This window comes from Carassius gibelio, chromosome B3, assembly GCF_023724105.1.
Source record: "Carassius gibelio isolate Cgi1373 ecotype wild population from Czech Republic chromosome B3, carGib1.2-hapl.c, whole genome shotgun sequence".
In the NCBI taxonomy this organism is placed as follows: domain Eukaryota; kingdom Metazoa; phylum Chordata; class Actinopteri; order Cypriniformes; family Cyprinidae; genus Carassius; species Carassius gibelio.
The window spans coordinates 23,829,863-23,845,764 of record NC_068398.1 but is presented as its reverse complement, the minus strand read 5'-3'; the positions used below and the strand labels follow the sequence as shown (position 1 = coordinate 23,845,764).

General features: G+C 38.2%; 1 protein-coding gene across 4 annotated transcripts in view; it reads left to right on the top strand.

The window, feature by feature from the left end:
- The window catches only part of znf385c (zinc finger protein 385C), an 86,781-nt gene that overhangs the window by 61,909 nt on the left and 8,970 nt on the right, over positions 1 to 15,902 (top strand). For 3 of the 4 annotated variants that reach the window (XM_052552185.1, XM_052552186.1, XM_052552188.1), the window contains 2 exons: positions 3,840 to 3,950; positions 7,766 to 7,988. In XM_052552185.1, coding sequence (XP_052408145.1) covers positions 3,840 to 3,950; positions 7,766 to 7,988 — 334 coding nt within the window. The remainder of the gene's footprint in view (positions 1 to 3,839; positions 3,951 to 7,765; positions 7,989 to 15,902) is intronic. The other variant, XM_052552187.1, reaches the window with a different exon arrangement.

Sequence of the window (15,902 nt, the reverse complement as noted above, 5' to 3'; positions counted from 1 at the left end):
CAACTAAGTAGGATAAACGTCTTATCCGGTAAGAACTATGAAAAACACATTAACTATGATGGAAACACTTTAACCGAATAAATTCCTTAAAGGGTTACTCCACCCCAAAATGAAAATTTAGTCATTAATCACTTACCCCCATGTCGTTCCATACCCGTAAAGGCTACATTCATCTTCGGAACACAATTTTAGATATTTTGGATGAAAACCGGGAGGCTTGTGACTGTCCCATAGACTGCCAAGTAAACACTCTCAAGGTCCAGAAAAGTATGAAAAGCATTGTCAGAATAATCCATCTGCCATCAGTGGTTCAAAAGTAATGTTGTGAAGATACTTTTTTTTTGTACATAAATAAACCAAAAATAAAGACTTTATTCAACAATTTGTCTTCTCTTTGTCTCTCCGCATCACCATGGCACCGTTTTGGAGAATATGAGATGAACGCAGGCAGCTTAAGCTCTTCTGTGTCAGCCGCGCCACAAGGATGTGCTGTTTTCTTTCAGATCAAAGCGAAAATATATGAAGAAAACGTATCCTTAGGACGCGGCTGACACAGAAGAGTGTAACGTTATGATTGAACTACTGATGGCAGATGGACTATTCTGACGATGCTTTTCATACTTTTCTGGAGCTTGACAGAGTATTTTACTTGATAGACTATGGGACAGACACAAGCCTCCCGGTTTTCATCCAAAATATCTTAAATTGACCATATGCATGGAGTGCTATTTACAACTTCCAGATAAAGATAAGCCAGCTCGTAATCTTCCGGTGAAGCTAATTTTATACGTGATATACATGGGTAGAAACTCTCACAGAAACCCCTCCTGCCCCATTCTTCTCAGAAACTGAGAAACAAAACAGTTGCAACACTGTATCACTGTATTGCAACAACATTAGTTTGTGTATGGTGTAATGAAATGTGTTAATGCAGTTTATAATTTTCCACATACTGTACATTATTGTTGCTCCTTTATGCCCTGCCTTTCTGAAATGAGACAATTTTAAAAAGCTCATCGGTCTGAAAGTGAGGTGTGCTCGGATTGGCCAGCTATCCAGTGCGTTGTGATTGGCCGAATACCTTAAGCGTGTGACAGAAATGTTATGCCCTTTAACATCTGTGATAGCGTCTCCCGTTGCGACAAGACAAAACCAATAAAACCTGTTAGAAAACAAGGAATTAGTTACATCCAGTGGGGACATAATAACAGATTATAATGACTGTTTTTACGCGTTGCGTTGCATATTGTGCCGCTTAAACATAAAGCCGTGTCTACATTTGGGATCAGAGAAATTACAAACAACAAGCACTACTGTACACTGCTCATAACTCACGTTTGAACCATCAGGGCCAAATTCTTTAAATATAAAAAAAATACTTACAGGCTGTGAGTCAAAAGCACCAGACGAGAAGCGCTGCGTCGCGCCACATGTAGGACAACTCAAGGTATCGCACACTGGACGCGCACATTCTATATGCGCGATCTCAATTTCGCAGCAAGATGGGTGAGTTTTAACTTCATCTATTATTATTCTTTTAAATATATGATTTTAATTGATAAAAGCTGAGTTTTGAACATTAATTAATGAAAAGAATCTGTGTTATAATAAGTCTGTTATTGTTTTGTTGTATCTGTTGTCTAGGCAACTGTGCAGCCTGACTGAAAACGTAACCAAACACTTTGTAATGTTTTATTTGAATGAAACAAGTGTACTGTATTTTAGTTTCATTTTCAGTTTATAACATCTGGGTTTTCTATAAAACTATGCAGATGGCGCTCTGTGGCGTGGCAGAAATTTGAACAGCGTTCTGAGTCGTAGCTGGGCGCCGCGGACAGACGCCGAATGGCGCCGCCGGTGTGTGTACACTCATAGAGAATAATGTGTTTGAATTTTAAAGACGTGGCGCGACGCGACACGGCGCTGCGCTTCTCGTCCGGTGTGCGACCCCCTTAAGCCTTTGAGCACAGACCCACTGTAGGTTAGTCAGCAAGTTCAGGAAACAGTCCTCCATAAATGCATCACACAGCGTCACACATTGCGGGCTTGAGTGAAGAATAGCCCAGCGGACTTGAGAAGGGTGTTGCCAGCAGATTCGGCATAGGACATGTGACAACCTTGAGTTGGACTCCGATCGACCATGGTGAAAGCTGATCCGGCGATCCACATGCAAAGTTTGATTGATTTCCTCAGCGACCAGCACAGATCAGCTCTAGGCATGACAAAGCGGATATCATCCTCTTTTGGAAGGCCAAACGAAGTAGTTTCACTTTCACAATAAAACACACAGCATCTCCACAACATGGAAGTGGGGCCAAAAATACTACAGAGAGAATAAAAGTTACGCCTTCTTTCTTTGCGTGAACATTTGGGCAGAGTTATGCAAATCTTCCCACACAGTGGCATAGACATGTGGGGGCGTGTTTACCTGAGGCGTTTTGGGGGGCATGGACGAGTCTTAACTTTTATAAAGAATATCTCTTTGGATTTGAGACTTTAGTCTTTGCAACTTTACAGATCTTCTTTATGCACCAAGAGCTTGTAACACTGCAAAGAGATAGGAAAAACTGAAATAGCATCATATGATCAAAAAAGACATGTGACTTTGCAATGGGACAGAAGGAAACTGGAACAACCAATGGACCGATCTCATTACACAGCATCTGAAAGGCTAGTTTTGACATAATATGCTTGAGCAAAGTCTCGTCAAAGTGCTTTGTTATAAGCAGACTCCGAAACTAAGATAACACGACCATTAGTGCGTCTGCGCACTCTAAAGCGTGTAATATATTGTATACAAAAATGATTATATACAGTACCAACTGCAGCATATACAATTTTTCTTCGTGAAGTTTAGCAAAAGTGTATCCGGAAGTGATGATTTTGTTCTCTTCAACTCACTGAAGAGAAACTGTCCTTTATTCGCAAATGTTTTATGTTATTTATTCCAGTTTTGCACTTAAGTTTAATTCGTATCTTTGAATGGAAACATCAAAACAACAAAGCTATTGTCTCCCTATTGATTCAATACTTTTTCATTTCATCATGTGTCATATCTTGTTTCGTCTTCTAATGGTTTTGTCTTCTCTCCTCATTGTCTTCTCTTCCTAGTTTGTATTGCTTCATCTCATCCCATCTGTTCATTTATCTTTTTTGCCACTTCTCTGAAATGCATACTTCTTTGCTTCTTGTCTAATAATTTAATCTCTTATTGCTTCTTTTCTAGACCCTTTATCTTGGCTCATCTTATCTCATCTCTTCTTGCCTCATTTTTTCTTCTTGTCTTTCATCTCTTCTTGTCTCTTCTCTGCTTGTTTCTTCTCATTTCTTCTTGTTTCATCTCTTCTTTGGTTTTCAATGCATCTTTTTACTCTGCTCATCATATCTCCTCTCTTCTCTCATCACTTCTCTATGGTGTCATCATCTCTTGTCTTATTTCGTCTCATCTCCTTCATTCCTGCATTAATATCACGCTCCACCATCTCCTGACCCTTTCCAGTACTCCGAGTCAACAACAGGCGGCTTCATCAGACACATACACTCACTGACACACACACATTGACCTGGCAGTGTCCCAGCCAGTCAGGGATGACTGCGGAGGAACAACAAGAACATTCTTGAGGCTCTAAAACAAATAGACGTGCGACCAGCTGCAGTCATTGTGATGTGGTGTGTGTTCCCATGGCGAGGGGTGTCAAGGGAAAGTCCCTCGGCCCCAGGCATCAGGTTCAGGGTTGCCGCTGGAATGGAAGGAATGTGTTTGAATGAGCAGATAGTGAGACTGTTGATCCTTTTGTTCTTCAGTTCATTTTAACTTCATTTTCTCAACCCTCCCTCAGATGGACCCGGTGCAGAAGGCTGTGATAAACCATACGTTTGGTGTTCCTCAGTCCCTGAAGAAAAAACAGGTCATCTCATGCAATATCTGCCACCTGCGCTTCAACTCCACGGTTAGTGTGTAGTGTGTGTGTGTGTTTTACCCTCCACATTTGTGATGACGGACAGTGAACATCACGCTTGATGGGTAAAAGCTGTTTCATCCCTTACAGCATTTATCTATTTTCTTTCTTTCTTTCTTTCTTTCTTTCTTTCTTTCTTTATTTCTTTTGTTTTCTCACTTTGTCTTTGATAATGTGAAATTATCAGTCCCTTTAACATCTCTCTCTCTCTCTCTCTCTCTCTCTCTCTCTCTCTCTCTCTCACACACACACACACACACACAAGCACATACACGTTTAACTAGTTAAATGGTACTTGCCATTTACTTCAATTTTATTGTTATAATTACTGCATACTTACTGTAACCCAATACCTATTAAGCAATATAAGGCACTATATTGAATACAGTATAGCACAGCCTTAAGTCTCTCATTGCTTACATAAAATTGGTGCTACATAAAATAAAGGACAGACATTTTCATAAAAATATTTTATCGAAATATGTTCACCCCAAAATGAAAATTCTGTCATTAATTGTACTTCTATGTCATTCCCAACCCATATCCTGTTTTTTCCATTGAACACAAAATAATTTTTCTTCATACAATGATTTTGCAAACATTTCATGGTGATCAGATCATGGCTGTTAAGCCCCAAATAGCACTGTGAAAGTGGTTCATATGACTATGCTATATTCATGACTGTATTTTGAATCATATGTTAGCTTTGTGAGAAAAACTGACCACAATTTGGATGGCTGAAAATGTTGCCCTCTGCTGCAGCTCATTCACATTTAGCTATAACACACAAGACACCTTTATTGGATCTCAAGATGTGTAATTTCCCAGTGAGGTTCAGGAATATAACTACCAAAAATGCAGCCTGTTCCTCAATCAAAGCTATTATATTAGTTAGGAAGACTTTAAATACAATTTGTCATAAGAACTATTTTAATGGAAACTTAACAGTTAAAATCACCTCATCCTTTTTTAATTTTTTTTTCATGGCAAATAAAGGATTCATACAGGTTAAGAGTACCACTTTTTATGTATGTTTATTATATGTAAATGACTTGATCCAGGCAGCTTTAACAGTCTTTGTTGTTCCTGGTAAGTCCAGTGCTGTGTTGGACAGCATGTTTGGGTGGAGAGAAGATCCTTGCAGCTGAGAGGATGTGCATTAAAAATGAAAGCATGCTTATGTCCAATGCCATGCTGCTTATGTTGTCATAAAGAGTTATGTTCCACTCACTTTTAGACTTGTCAGTCTCTTTGTGACACTTGATCAGTTTCAATGCGGTTTGCAAGACTTTTGATGACTGTATTTTCATTTTTGGGGGTATTGTCCTGTCACTCTATTGCTTCTGTTTTTTTCACGTGTACTGTATATACATATATATATATAGAGAGAGAGAGAGAGAGAGAAAGAGAAAGAGAGAGATTGTTTCTTCTGCTATTTCGTCCCACATTCACACAGAATATAGTACAGCCCCAGTGGGTACAAAAACTTAACTGGTGTTATGAAAATCAAACTATGCACCTAATCATTGTATATCTGTATGTTTCTGAAAGCTGTGGAAAAACTATTGAAAAGTACGTCATTTGTAGGTCTGCTGTTGTTTTCACTGCTGTTAAAGGCATTTTTAGCCCAGATATATTCTGAGAGAGAAACCCAACAGAGTTTGCTCAGTTAGACGTCTGAAAGCCTATCAATTGCTCATTAGTTTCCCACTGCTTGTGGTTCTCCATACAACACTCTATCTCTCCGTCTGTCTCTCTGTCTTTTTGTTTTTATGTTAGCCTGTCTGTCTGTTTCCTCTTGTTTCATTTAACTCTCTCTATTCTGTCATTCTCTGATTAGCTAGTAGAAATATTAAATAGCTGGTTGAAACTGCGTGTTTGTGTATAGTGAAAGATTATTACGTTTTCACAATAAGAAAAAATAAGAATAATAATGCAATTCCAGAAAACTGTTTTGTATTGTTTTCATGTAAAATTCCATTTGTTCCTGTGACACAAAGGTGAATTGTCAGCATGATTACTCCAGACTTCAGTGTCACATGAGTCTTGTGGCATATATTAGGCAGCAAGTGAACATTTGGTCAGGAAAAATGGCCAAGCGTAAGGATTTGAGCATGTTTGACAAGGGCCATGGCTAGACGACTGGGTCAGAGCGTCTCCAGAACTGCAGATCTTCTGGGGTGTTCCTGGTCTGTGAGGCAGTGTGATGCTTTGGTGCAATGTTCTGCTGGACAAACTTTGGGTCCTGCCATCCATGTGGATGTTACGTTGACCACCACCAACCTAAGCATTGTTGCAGACCATGTGCCCTCTTTCATGGAAACAGTATTCCCTGGTGGCTGTGGGATAATGCATCCTGCCACAAAGGAAAAATGGTCCAGGAATGGTTTGAGGAGCACACCAACAAGTTTGAGGTGTTGACTTGAGCTCCAGATTGCCCAGATCAAGCATCTGTTGGATGTGCTGAACAAACAAGTCTGAACCATGGAGGCCCCACTCACCACTTACAGGACTTGGTGCCAGATACCACAGCACAGCTTCAGGGGTCTAGTGGAGTCCCTGCCTCGACCGCTCGGGGCTGTTTCGGCAGCGAAGAGGGGACCAACACAATATTAGGAAGGTGGTCATAATGTTATGCTTGATCGGTGTATGTATGTATATGCACACATTGTTGTGTGTGTGTGTGTGTGTGAGCAGGAGTGTGTGTGAACATCCTTCCTCCTCATCTGTTCAGAGCAGGCAGTGTTGTCAACTCTGTCCCCAGATGAGGGTCATCTGCTAAGTACTTAAGAGGATTTGAGCGGGTTGATTACTCCCTCTGGGCCCACAGACTTATTTCTGCGCTGATATTAGCCCGAGATTCGCTTGATGGACTGGATGTTAGCTTTGATTTGCAAGTTGAAAAACTTTAACCAACTGTCATTCCATTTGCAATTTAAAATGCTATTTCTATGCTTTTTAATCAGTGTTAGTGTCATTTTCAAATAAATTTCAGTTTTTAAAATGACTTCGGTATGCAATAAGGGATTCACAGCTCAGCATGTCTACAGCTCATGTTCGCTTGCACATGCTGAATTATGACCGCACAGAAATCTGGATTATGGCTCCAGATGATTGCTGGAGTCTAGAAACATTTCTGTTTTTGGCTTGAAGAGGTGTTATATTATGTTTATTATCTTTGAATATATCACAATGCCTATCACGATCTCTCACACTCACACACTACATTTATCAACAATGAAATATAAAATGTTTCAGTTGACATATGCAGTTGTAATTTGGGCCTTATGCTGGACATTTACACTTATCACCTTAATGCAGACTGTCCATATTCACTGTGTGTGTGTGTGTGTGTTTCAGTGCGTAGTCACTGAAACATATATGCACGTTTCTGTTTCTGTGCATATGCATCTGTTGTCATGTAAACTATGAGTCAAGAATTTTGTCCCACATACTAATTATTATATATTTTAAAGATTTAGATAATTGTAAAACCCAAAACTATGAAATAACATTCCAATGTTATGACCAAATAACAGATTGACAAAAATCAAAAATGTCTTATTTGCTCTGGCCTCGATAGCAGTTCTGCACAGCCTGGACTTCTCTCCAACTTTGTGAGGTTCACCCTTGGGATGTTTTTAAGATCTCACGTATGCTGGGTACTTCATTGAATATGCAAATACATTGAAATGTATGGGCGGGAAACAGGATCTTGCTAAACTTCACATGAAATCTCATGACTGGTGTGAATGTCTGGATGTTTCTGTAAACGTATTCCTTTCACTCTTTCCGTCTTTCTCTAGAATCAGGCTGAAGCTCATTATAAAGGCCATAAACATGCTCGTAAGCTGAAGGCATTAGAGGCTCAGAAGAACAAACAGCAGAGACGACAACTCGACAACGCACATCACAACCGGGACAGAGAGAAGGACCGAGAGAGGGCAAGGGAGAGAGACACGACCAGAGTGAAAACCAGCGCTCCAGATCCACTTCCTGCCCTGCTGGATGACACCGCCATGGAGGAAAGTAAGTGAACTCAGTAGCCGCGAGAGTGGGCGTTTTTGTTACTGCATGAAACATGCCCTGATGCGATTAAAAAACAAAGAGCATCTGCAACATATTTAACTTCTGTAGTCTGACATCTCTCAGAGTGTGTCGAGAATATTCAGCTTCAAATATTGTATTATGACTGTGAGCACACGGGCAACATTACTCTAAAAACAACTTGATCACATTAAACACAAAAAGTGAAAATCTGGGCCAGAAATACAAGTGTTAGTTTGTGACTGCCTGAAGAATGTCTGGAGAAAATAAAGACAACTTTTTTTTATGATTATGTCTTTTTTACTTTTGTCATTTTATTTTAATTTGCTTTTTAGAAGAATCTTTGCATTTAGGTTGTCCGTAGTTGCTTCACTGCTGTGAATATCCTCCAGTCTTGCTCTTCTGATCTGTCCTGTATATTAAGGACATTTCGTTTCTGACTGAAGGACTTGGCTTTCGTCTTGTTACGGGGAAGTTCTGTGACACAGAGAGCTTTGACCCATCCCTCTCCAATAATCTCGACCTTTTCATCCCTTTTAAACTCTTTCTATCTTCTCCTCTGCCCAAACTCTATAGAATATGATTTTAAAGGCAACCCGAATATGGGTCAGAAACTTTTCCTATAAGACCTTGAGTACGACAAAAAATAAAAACAGGCGAAAGAGAGAATGAGAGATGGACGGAGAGAGAGAGAGAGAGAGACAGAGAGCACAAATGAAAGTGGAAGGATAGGGCAAAAAGATAGAGAGCAAGAACACCAAGCTCATCAAATCACATTTTAATATTCGGCCCCATTCATGGTGACACAACGGTGAGAGGGAGCGTACAATCAGAAGCAAAGAAAAAGAGAGATTAGAAAAGAGAGAACAAAGAGAGCGAGAGAGAGTTTGAAAGAACTATAGAGATGGAGAATGAGAAGATTAGCTCTTGAAATTTTGTCTCAAAGCTTTTGTGTTTGGATTAGCTCTCATGCACATGCCAACACATTCTTCACACCAGCTATTTGACAAAAATATACTTGCTGGTGGCTTCCGGAAAATGTCTAATCGGTCCTATAAGGATGATATTTGGGTTCACCTGACCCCTAACTGAGCAGTTTTTATGGTGTATATACATTGTTGTGTTGAAAAACTGCCCGTTTCTTTATAGTTGGACTACTCTTAACTTGACACTGCATTAGATGCATTTGGAGCGACACTATTAGCATGCTAGTTAACCCTATGATTTCATATGTATTACATTTGTTGTGTGGCTTCTACATCATTAACAATACTTTTTTTTTTTTACTTTTTTATAATTTACTATATGTTTTCTGCCCCTGGTGGATCATTTATGCTCTTTAGGATTCAGAAAAATATTAATGTCAATTAATGTCAAATATTATTTCCAATGTGCAACTTGTAAAGAATCAACTGATTATATATTTTATGTATACTTGTGTGTTTGTATATATGTATTTTGTTATATATATTTAACATTATTTATACTTTATACTTTATTTGTAATTTATATAAAAAAGATAGTTTGTAAGAAATAAAATAATATTTTACGAAGATGATTTTAGACTGAAAACCAATATTTTTTTGTTAAATTATCTATTATTTATTTATACATTATCTATTACATTTGTTTATATTCTCTTCTCTTTATATGTAATATATATAATGTATATATTAATAAATGTAAACATTTATAATATAATATATTATCTTAACATTTTCTAAAAATATATATAAAAAAATTGTTTACATGTAATAATATATACATTTGGTATTATTTGGTATTACTGTATATATATATATATATATATATATATATATGTGTGTGTGTGTGTGTGTGTGTGTGTGTGTGTGTATACAGTGCCTTGCAAACTCCTTCACTTTTTTTCGCATTTTGTTATGTTGCTTCCTTATGTAAAACTGCTTTAAATTACCACACACACACACACATACACACACACAAACAAACACACATCAATCTACACTCCATTCACCATAATGGTAAAAAAAATTGTATCATCTTTGCAAATTTATTAAAAATAAAAAACTTAAATTATTCCATTGCATAAGTATTCAAACCCTAATCTGGGACAGTTGAAATTTTACTCAGAAGCATTCATATTGCTTCTAGATGTTACTACACTTCAAGTGAAGTTAACCTGTGGCAAATTCAACTGAATGGGTATGATTTGGCAGGCACACACACCTTAAATAAAAGATCTAACAGCTGATCATGCATATCAGAGCAAAAATCAAGCCCTGAGGTCAAAAGAACTGCCTGTAGAGCTCAGAAACAGTTTTTTGTCAAGCCAATCTGGGGAAAAATCTCTGCTTCATTGAAGGGTCACAAAAGCATGTGTTAAATTTAATTGAAGAAGTTCGAAATAACCAGGACTCTTTCTAGAGGTGGCCTCTTGGCCAAACTGAGCAACTGATGGAGAAGGGAATTGGTTAGTGACCAAAGCCCCTTTCACACTGCCATTCCGGCAAATACAGGGGTAAAGTGTTCCTGAAATTGTTCCCTGGTCGCTAGATTTGGCACTTTCACACTGCCAGTGATGACCCGGTATATGTGCGTGCTTTCACACACAACCCTTGAAGATCCCGTAACGACACGTGACATCAGCGCGTGACGTGTAATGTACGAGTGGAAAACGCCAGGCACGTTATACTTTAACTGAAGCAAGCAAACGATCTCGGCGTCAGCGCGGAAAGTGAGGAACTAACTGATCTCTGCTTCATTACAGTTTGCACATATGCGTCATCACTTCGACATGGAATTAGATCTGGCTTTTGTTCACACAGCGCTCTTCCCAGGAAAGCTGATGGTCACTCTAGTTGAGCTCCATGATCATATGTGGAGATATGCAACACTCCACCAATCTGGGCTTTATGTGGGTGTGGCCAAACCCAATCCTCTCCTCAGTGAAAACACATGAAAATACACTTGGAATTTGCAAATAAGCACCTAAAGAAATTTCGGACTGTGAGAAACAAGATTTTCTGGTCTGATGAACCTCAGGGCTATGAATACTTTCACAAGGCACTGTGTATGTATATATATATATATATATATATATATATATATATATATATATATATATGTGTGTAAATATATATGTGTGTATATATATATATATATATATATATATACATACATACATATTTATACAAACATGTACATACATACATATATATACATACACACACATACACACTTATATTTATACAATATTAAATATATATTACAGTACAGTACATAGTGTGAAAAAATGTAGATAAACCAGATAACATCATTTGACTAGTGACCCATCCATCACTAGTTAACACTCTCATTTAACAGATAACACACTCTTAAACTCAGTGTCGTCTCACACACATTCACACACACACTAGAGCTAATCACTCGTTGGATTTTGAAATGCTTTTATGCTGACTCTCTCACGCACACACAGACACACAAATTGAGCTGATTGCCTGATGAAATTAGCACTGTTCTGTCATTAAGCTCGCAGCTGCAGGGGCCAATCACAGCTCTACAAGCATGTCAGCTGTTATTAACAGCTATAAGATGCCTGAAATGGAAAGGGAGGATGATGGGAGGGGGGTTCTGGAAATTTCTAAAGGATGGGGTCCATTTTATAACAGCTATTGAAACACTTTGAATGCTCTTGCTGTCAGATGTCACAGATCGTTTTCATCATGAGCTTGCTGGTGTAGTATGAACAAAAGCAGTTTTTACATTTGCTGAATTATTTTTTACAAAGAGAGAGTTAAATATAGCCATCATGCTCCTGTTCTCTTCGCTCTCCGTCACGTCATTCTTCCACATCCATCCCCGCATGTTTCACATTGCATGTCTTTTGCAAAGAGTGAGCTGTCCAAAACGGAAAGAGTGACTCAGATCATGTCTTTGAAGATCAGTTTTACAAGCCTACTGCAAGACACACACACACACCACAGGGAGGTGGGCACTGAGTGTTACCCAAGGCAATTCTCTCCATTTCATTAACTTTCGCACATTTTTCAGGTGTGAAGGCAAACCTCACATACACACACACACACACACTTGGTCACACACAACCTTCCTTTTCCATTTCCTGCTCTTTTTTCCTTAAACTCTTCCTCTGTTCCCCCTAAGGACCCCCTTTTTAGGGGAATTGGTTTATTCTAAATGCACAGGCACATAAGGATCAGTCTATCTGATTCACCAGATGGGGGAATTCAGTAGATCTGTGCACATATCAAAAACGGTCCTATGGGTCTCTCCTCACAAACATGTATGCTTAATAAAAACTTTTATGCGTTTAAATACTGTGCTACTCAGCAAAAATAAGCCATTAGGACTCAGGACTTACAATCACTTCAGCACTCTCTGATAGGTCCTAAATTTACAAGCACCATTAGTCTCCAGACTGAAGGTCTGGAATCTATGGCAGCTTTCATTGGCCAAGGCCTGCTTATGAGGCAGTCATCACGTTTGGAGGTGTGGAAATGTTGCCACAATAAAAGAGCGTTGTGTAAAACTCTGACATATTTGAAAGATTTTATGCCGCAAACTTTAAATATTTCACATACTTCTGAAAATCCAGTGTTTAGTTGATCCTGATAAGTGCTCATAGTCACAGTTGTAAACACAATGGCTTTCTTCTTTTGTGAGGGATTTCCTGTAGAATTCAACCAATCCGATGACGACTTCGACAATCCTGAAGTGTTTCCACTTTTGTGTCTCATAAGCATCAGACCTTTAGCCTACGGTCAGTGGGTGTGACATCTGAGGCTGAGACTAGGGGAGCATGGGTGCCGCTGGAGGGGCTAGCAGGTGCTTCAGCACCCCCAACAAAGACAAAAGCACCCCCATAGCACCCCCACAGATTTTTCCTGGAATCAATTATATACATGCTATAGCCCAGTGATCCTCAAATCTGGCTCGCGAGATCCACTTTCCTGCGAAGTTTAGCTCTAACCCTAATCAAACACGCATGAGTTTGCTAATCAATGTCTTCAGGATCATTAGAAAATCACAGGCAGGTGTGTTTAATTAGAGTCGGAGCTAAACTCTGCAGGAAACTGGATCTCGCAAGCCAGATTTGAGGATCACTGCTATAGCCTATCGTATTTAATAATTGATGATAATAAAATAATAAGAAAAAAAACATTTGACTCCATAGGCATGCATAACTTGTGCAATGCAATAATGTTGATTTGCATCTGTCAAACTTTTCATAATGTCATTATAGCATTTTATTTGAAAAAATGCATTTCCTTGTGCTAAGTAAGCTGGTCCCCAACTAAAGATTGTATTAAATTGATTAATATAATAATATATTAACCATCCTTTAAAGGGATCATATGATGCTGCTAAAAAGAACATTATTTTGTGTATTTGGTGTAATGAAATGTGTTTATGCAGTTTAAGGTAAAAAAAAAAAAAATGTATTGTTTTCCACATACTGTACATTATTGCTTCTCTATGCCCCGAATTAAAAGTAATTCAGCAGAGGCAGGGATGCATAGACCATAGAGGCATAGACCCCCCGCAAATCGCAGCCTGGATGTAGGCTAAGCAAAACAATCAATTATATTTTATTTTAGAACGTTACAATATCGTGAAATGAAAGCATCCAAAGCCAGGCTTATAAAATAGCAAAAGAGGAACACCATTCACAAAATTCAAATCTCCATATAACTATAAACTATGATAAAAGTTAATCAGCATGCATTGATTAATCCCATGTTGTAGCAAAAAAAAAAAAAAAAAACTGCTTTTGCGACCAACTAAGAAAGTTATGCCGCGTTTCCACCGAAATTGCCCGGAACAATTGTACCAGGAACTTTTTTCCCGAAGAACTAATTTCCCCCCAGACCTGTTGCTTTCTGTGTTTCCACCGCGGTCTAAAGTCCCGGGAAGGTTAGGCAAATAGTCTGGTGACGTAGGTTTGTGCGCGTTTCTCAATACAAAGTACGCAAATTTCGGACTTGCATCCTCAGTAATGTCCACGATGATGCAAATCCGGTATTTCTGCAAATACTTGATAACATCAGACAACTCGTCTTGGCTACCGCAATTTTCCTCTCTGTATATTTACATTACAACAAAATAGGATATGAAAACCACTCCCTCCTTTCGTCTTCATTTAAACATAATAATAGCCGCAGAAATGTACTTAGTTCAGGGATATGTATATATATATATATACAGCCATTATGAAACTAAATATTATATCTATTGCCTCTTTTTATTTTCATTTTAACATATAGATCAATTGAATACAAACCAAAGATTACCTGTTAGATTTACCCAAAACTAATTATATTTTATGTTTAACCACTAAAGAGACATTAGAGCCAGCGGCACATATCAGAGGGTCTATCCGAGGTGAGGCTGATAGATAAACACGTGAGTTCCCGATCGCGTGGAACTGATCGTCTCCGAAATTGGCAAAACATTTTTAAATAGGCACTGTCTTAATAAATAAACCACAGATTTGAGTTTTAAACAACTACATTCTCGCCTGAAATAAAATTATATTTAATGACACAATAACAGTAACATTTTGAAAATGATCTGAATAAATGGTGGTTGAAGTCACAATGCTGCGTGAACTCAACTTATCAGCCTGGTTCCTGCAGTGGAAACACACAGAGTACTAGTCCAAAGTGCCTAGTTCCTGGGTAAAGTTTCAGCAGTGGAAACCAGCTCCCCCTGTCAATGATCTAGCACCCCCTCAGCACCTGTGTTCAAAATTCTCTGGAGGTGCTGATTTTATGACTATCTCTTACATCGACTTCATTAGAGTCTGTAAGGACTATATTGACTGCAGACATTGATTTGTTATTGTCATTTTGTTCTGTTCTTCTTGACTGGTGTTGCTTAAGATACCCTTTTACTTTTTTACCATTAAACATCAAGTTTTAAATTATTTATTATATTGAAAACTAAATAAAAAATACCCTTAAAATCAAACTTACAAAAATGTATATAACGACACAAACTTTTTTTTTTTTTTTTTAGTGTTGGGTTGTCTTTTGAATTTCAGTATTTTGTGCAATCGGCAGCCAATAATTCACAACACTAAACATTCTGTGTTCAGCACAAACCATGTTTATCCTTATTTCAGCCTGTGTTTAATGTAGCCTGGGTCATATTTTCTTTTACCTTGTTCATGTTTTTGAGGATGAAAGCATTTCATAGCCGGTCCATGTTGTTCTTTGTGTAATTGACTATTTACATTTATGCATTTGGCAGATGCTTTTATTCAAATGACTTTACATTGTATTCAGTCTCTACATATTTTCAGTTAATGCATTCCCTGGATAAATCTGATGCATTTTCACAATTTTATGTTTTGAAGACAGTTTATAAAGAGGACATCTTCTGTGGCCAACATCAATGGGTTCCAACCCATCCAGTTTGGGCTGAAAATTGTTATTTCTATTTGACAGTTTTAGGTTTGTTTAGATGGTAAAAAAAAATATATATATTATTAGTTTTGTGTGCCCTGTTTTGATTTCTCACTGCTCTGGCCGCTAAGGCCCTTATCTTCTTTTTTAACAGAATAGATCAAATACAAGGACACAGCACTTGAGTTTCAAAGGCAGACTTACTGTAAATAAATGGTCTGAAGTTCAGCACATGTGCAGTGGTCTGTTAAAGCACAGCCTTAATAATGTTGCATGACTGAAAACAGTCAGTCTGAAAGTGTCTGTATTTATGTTTGTGTTCCTGTGCTCTGTGCATTTCTGCCAATTTGGACACTAGCCCACAGCTAAACTGCAGATAGCAGACATTCAGATGTTTGAGCGGAAGCTTTTTATGCTGTATAGTGTTGCTCTGCTGCTGGCTTTCTGCTTTCACTTACTGATTGTTAGATCGATTTTCAGCTAATAAGTTAAA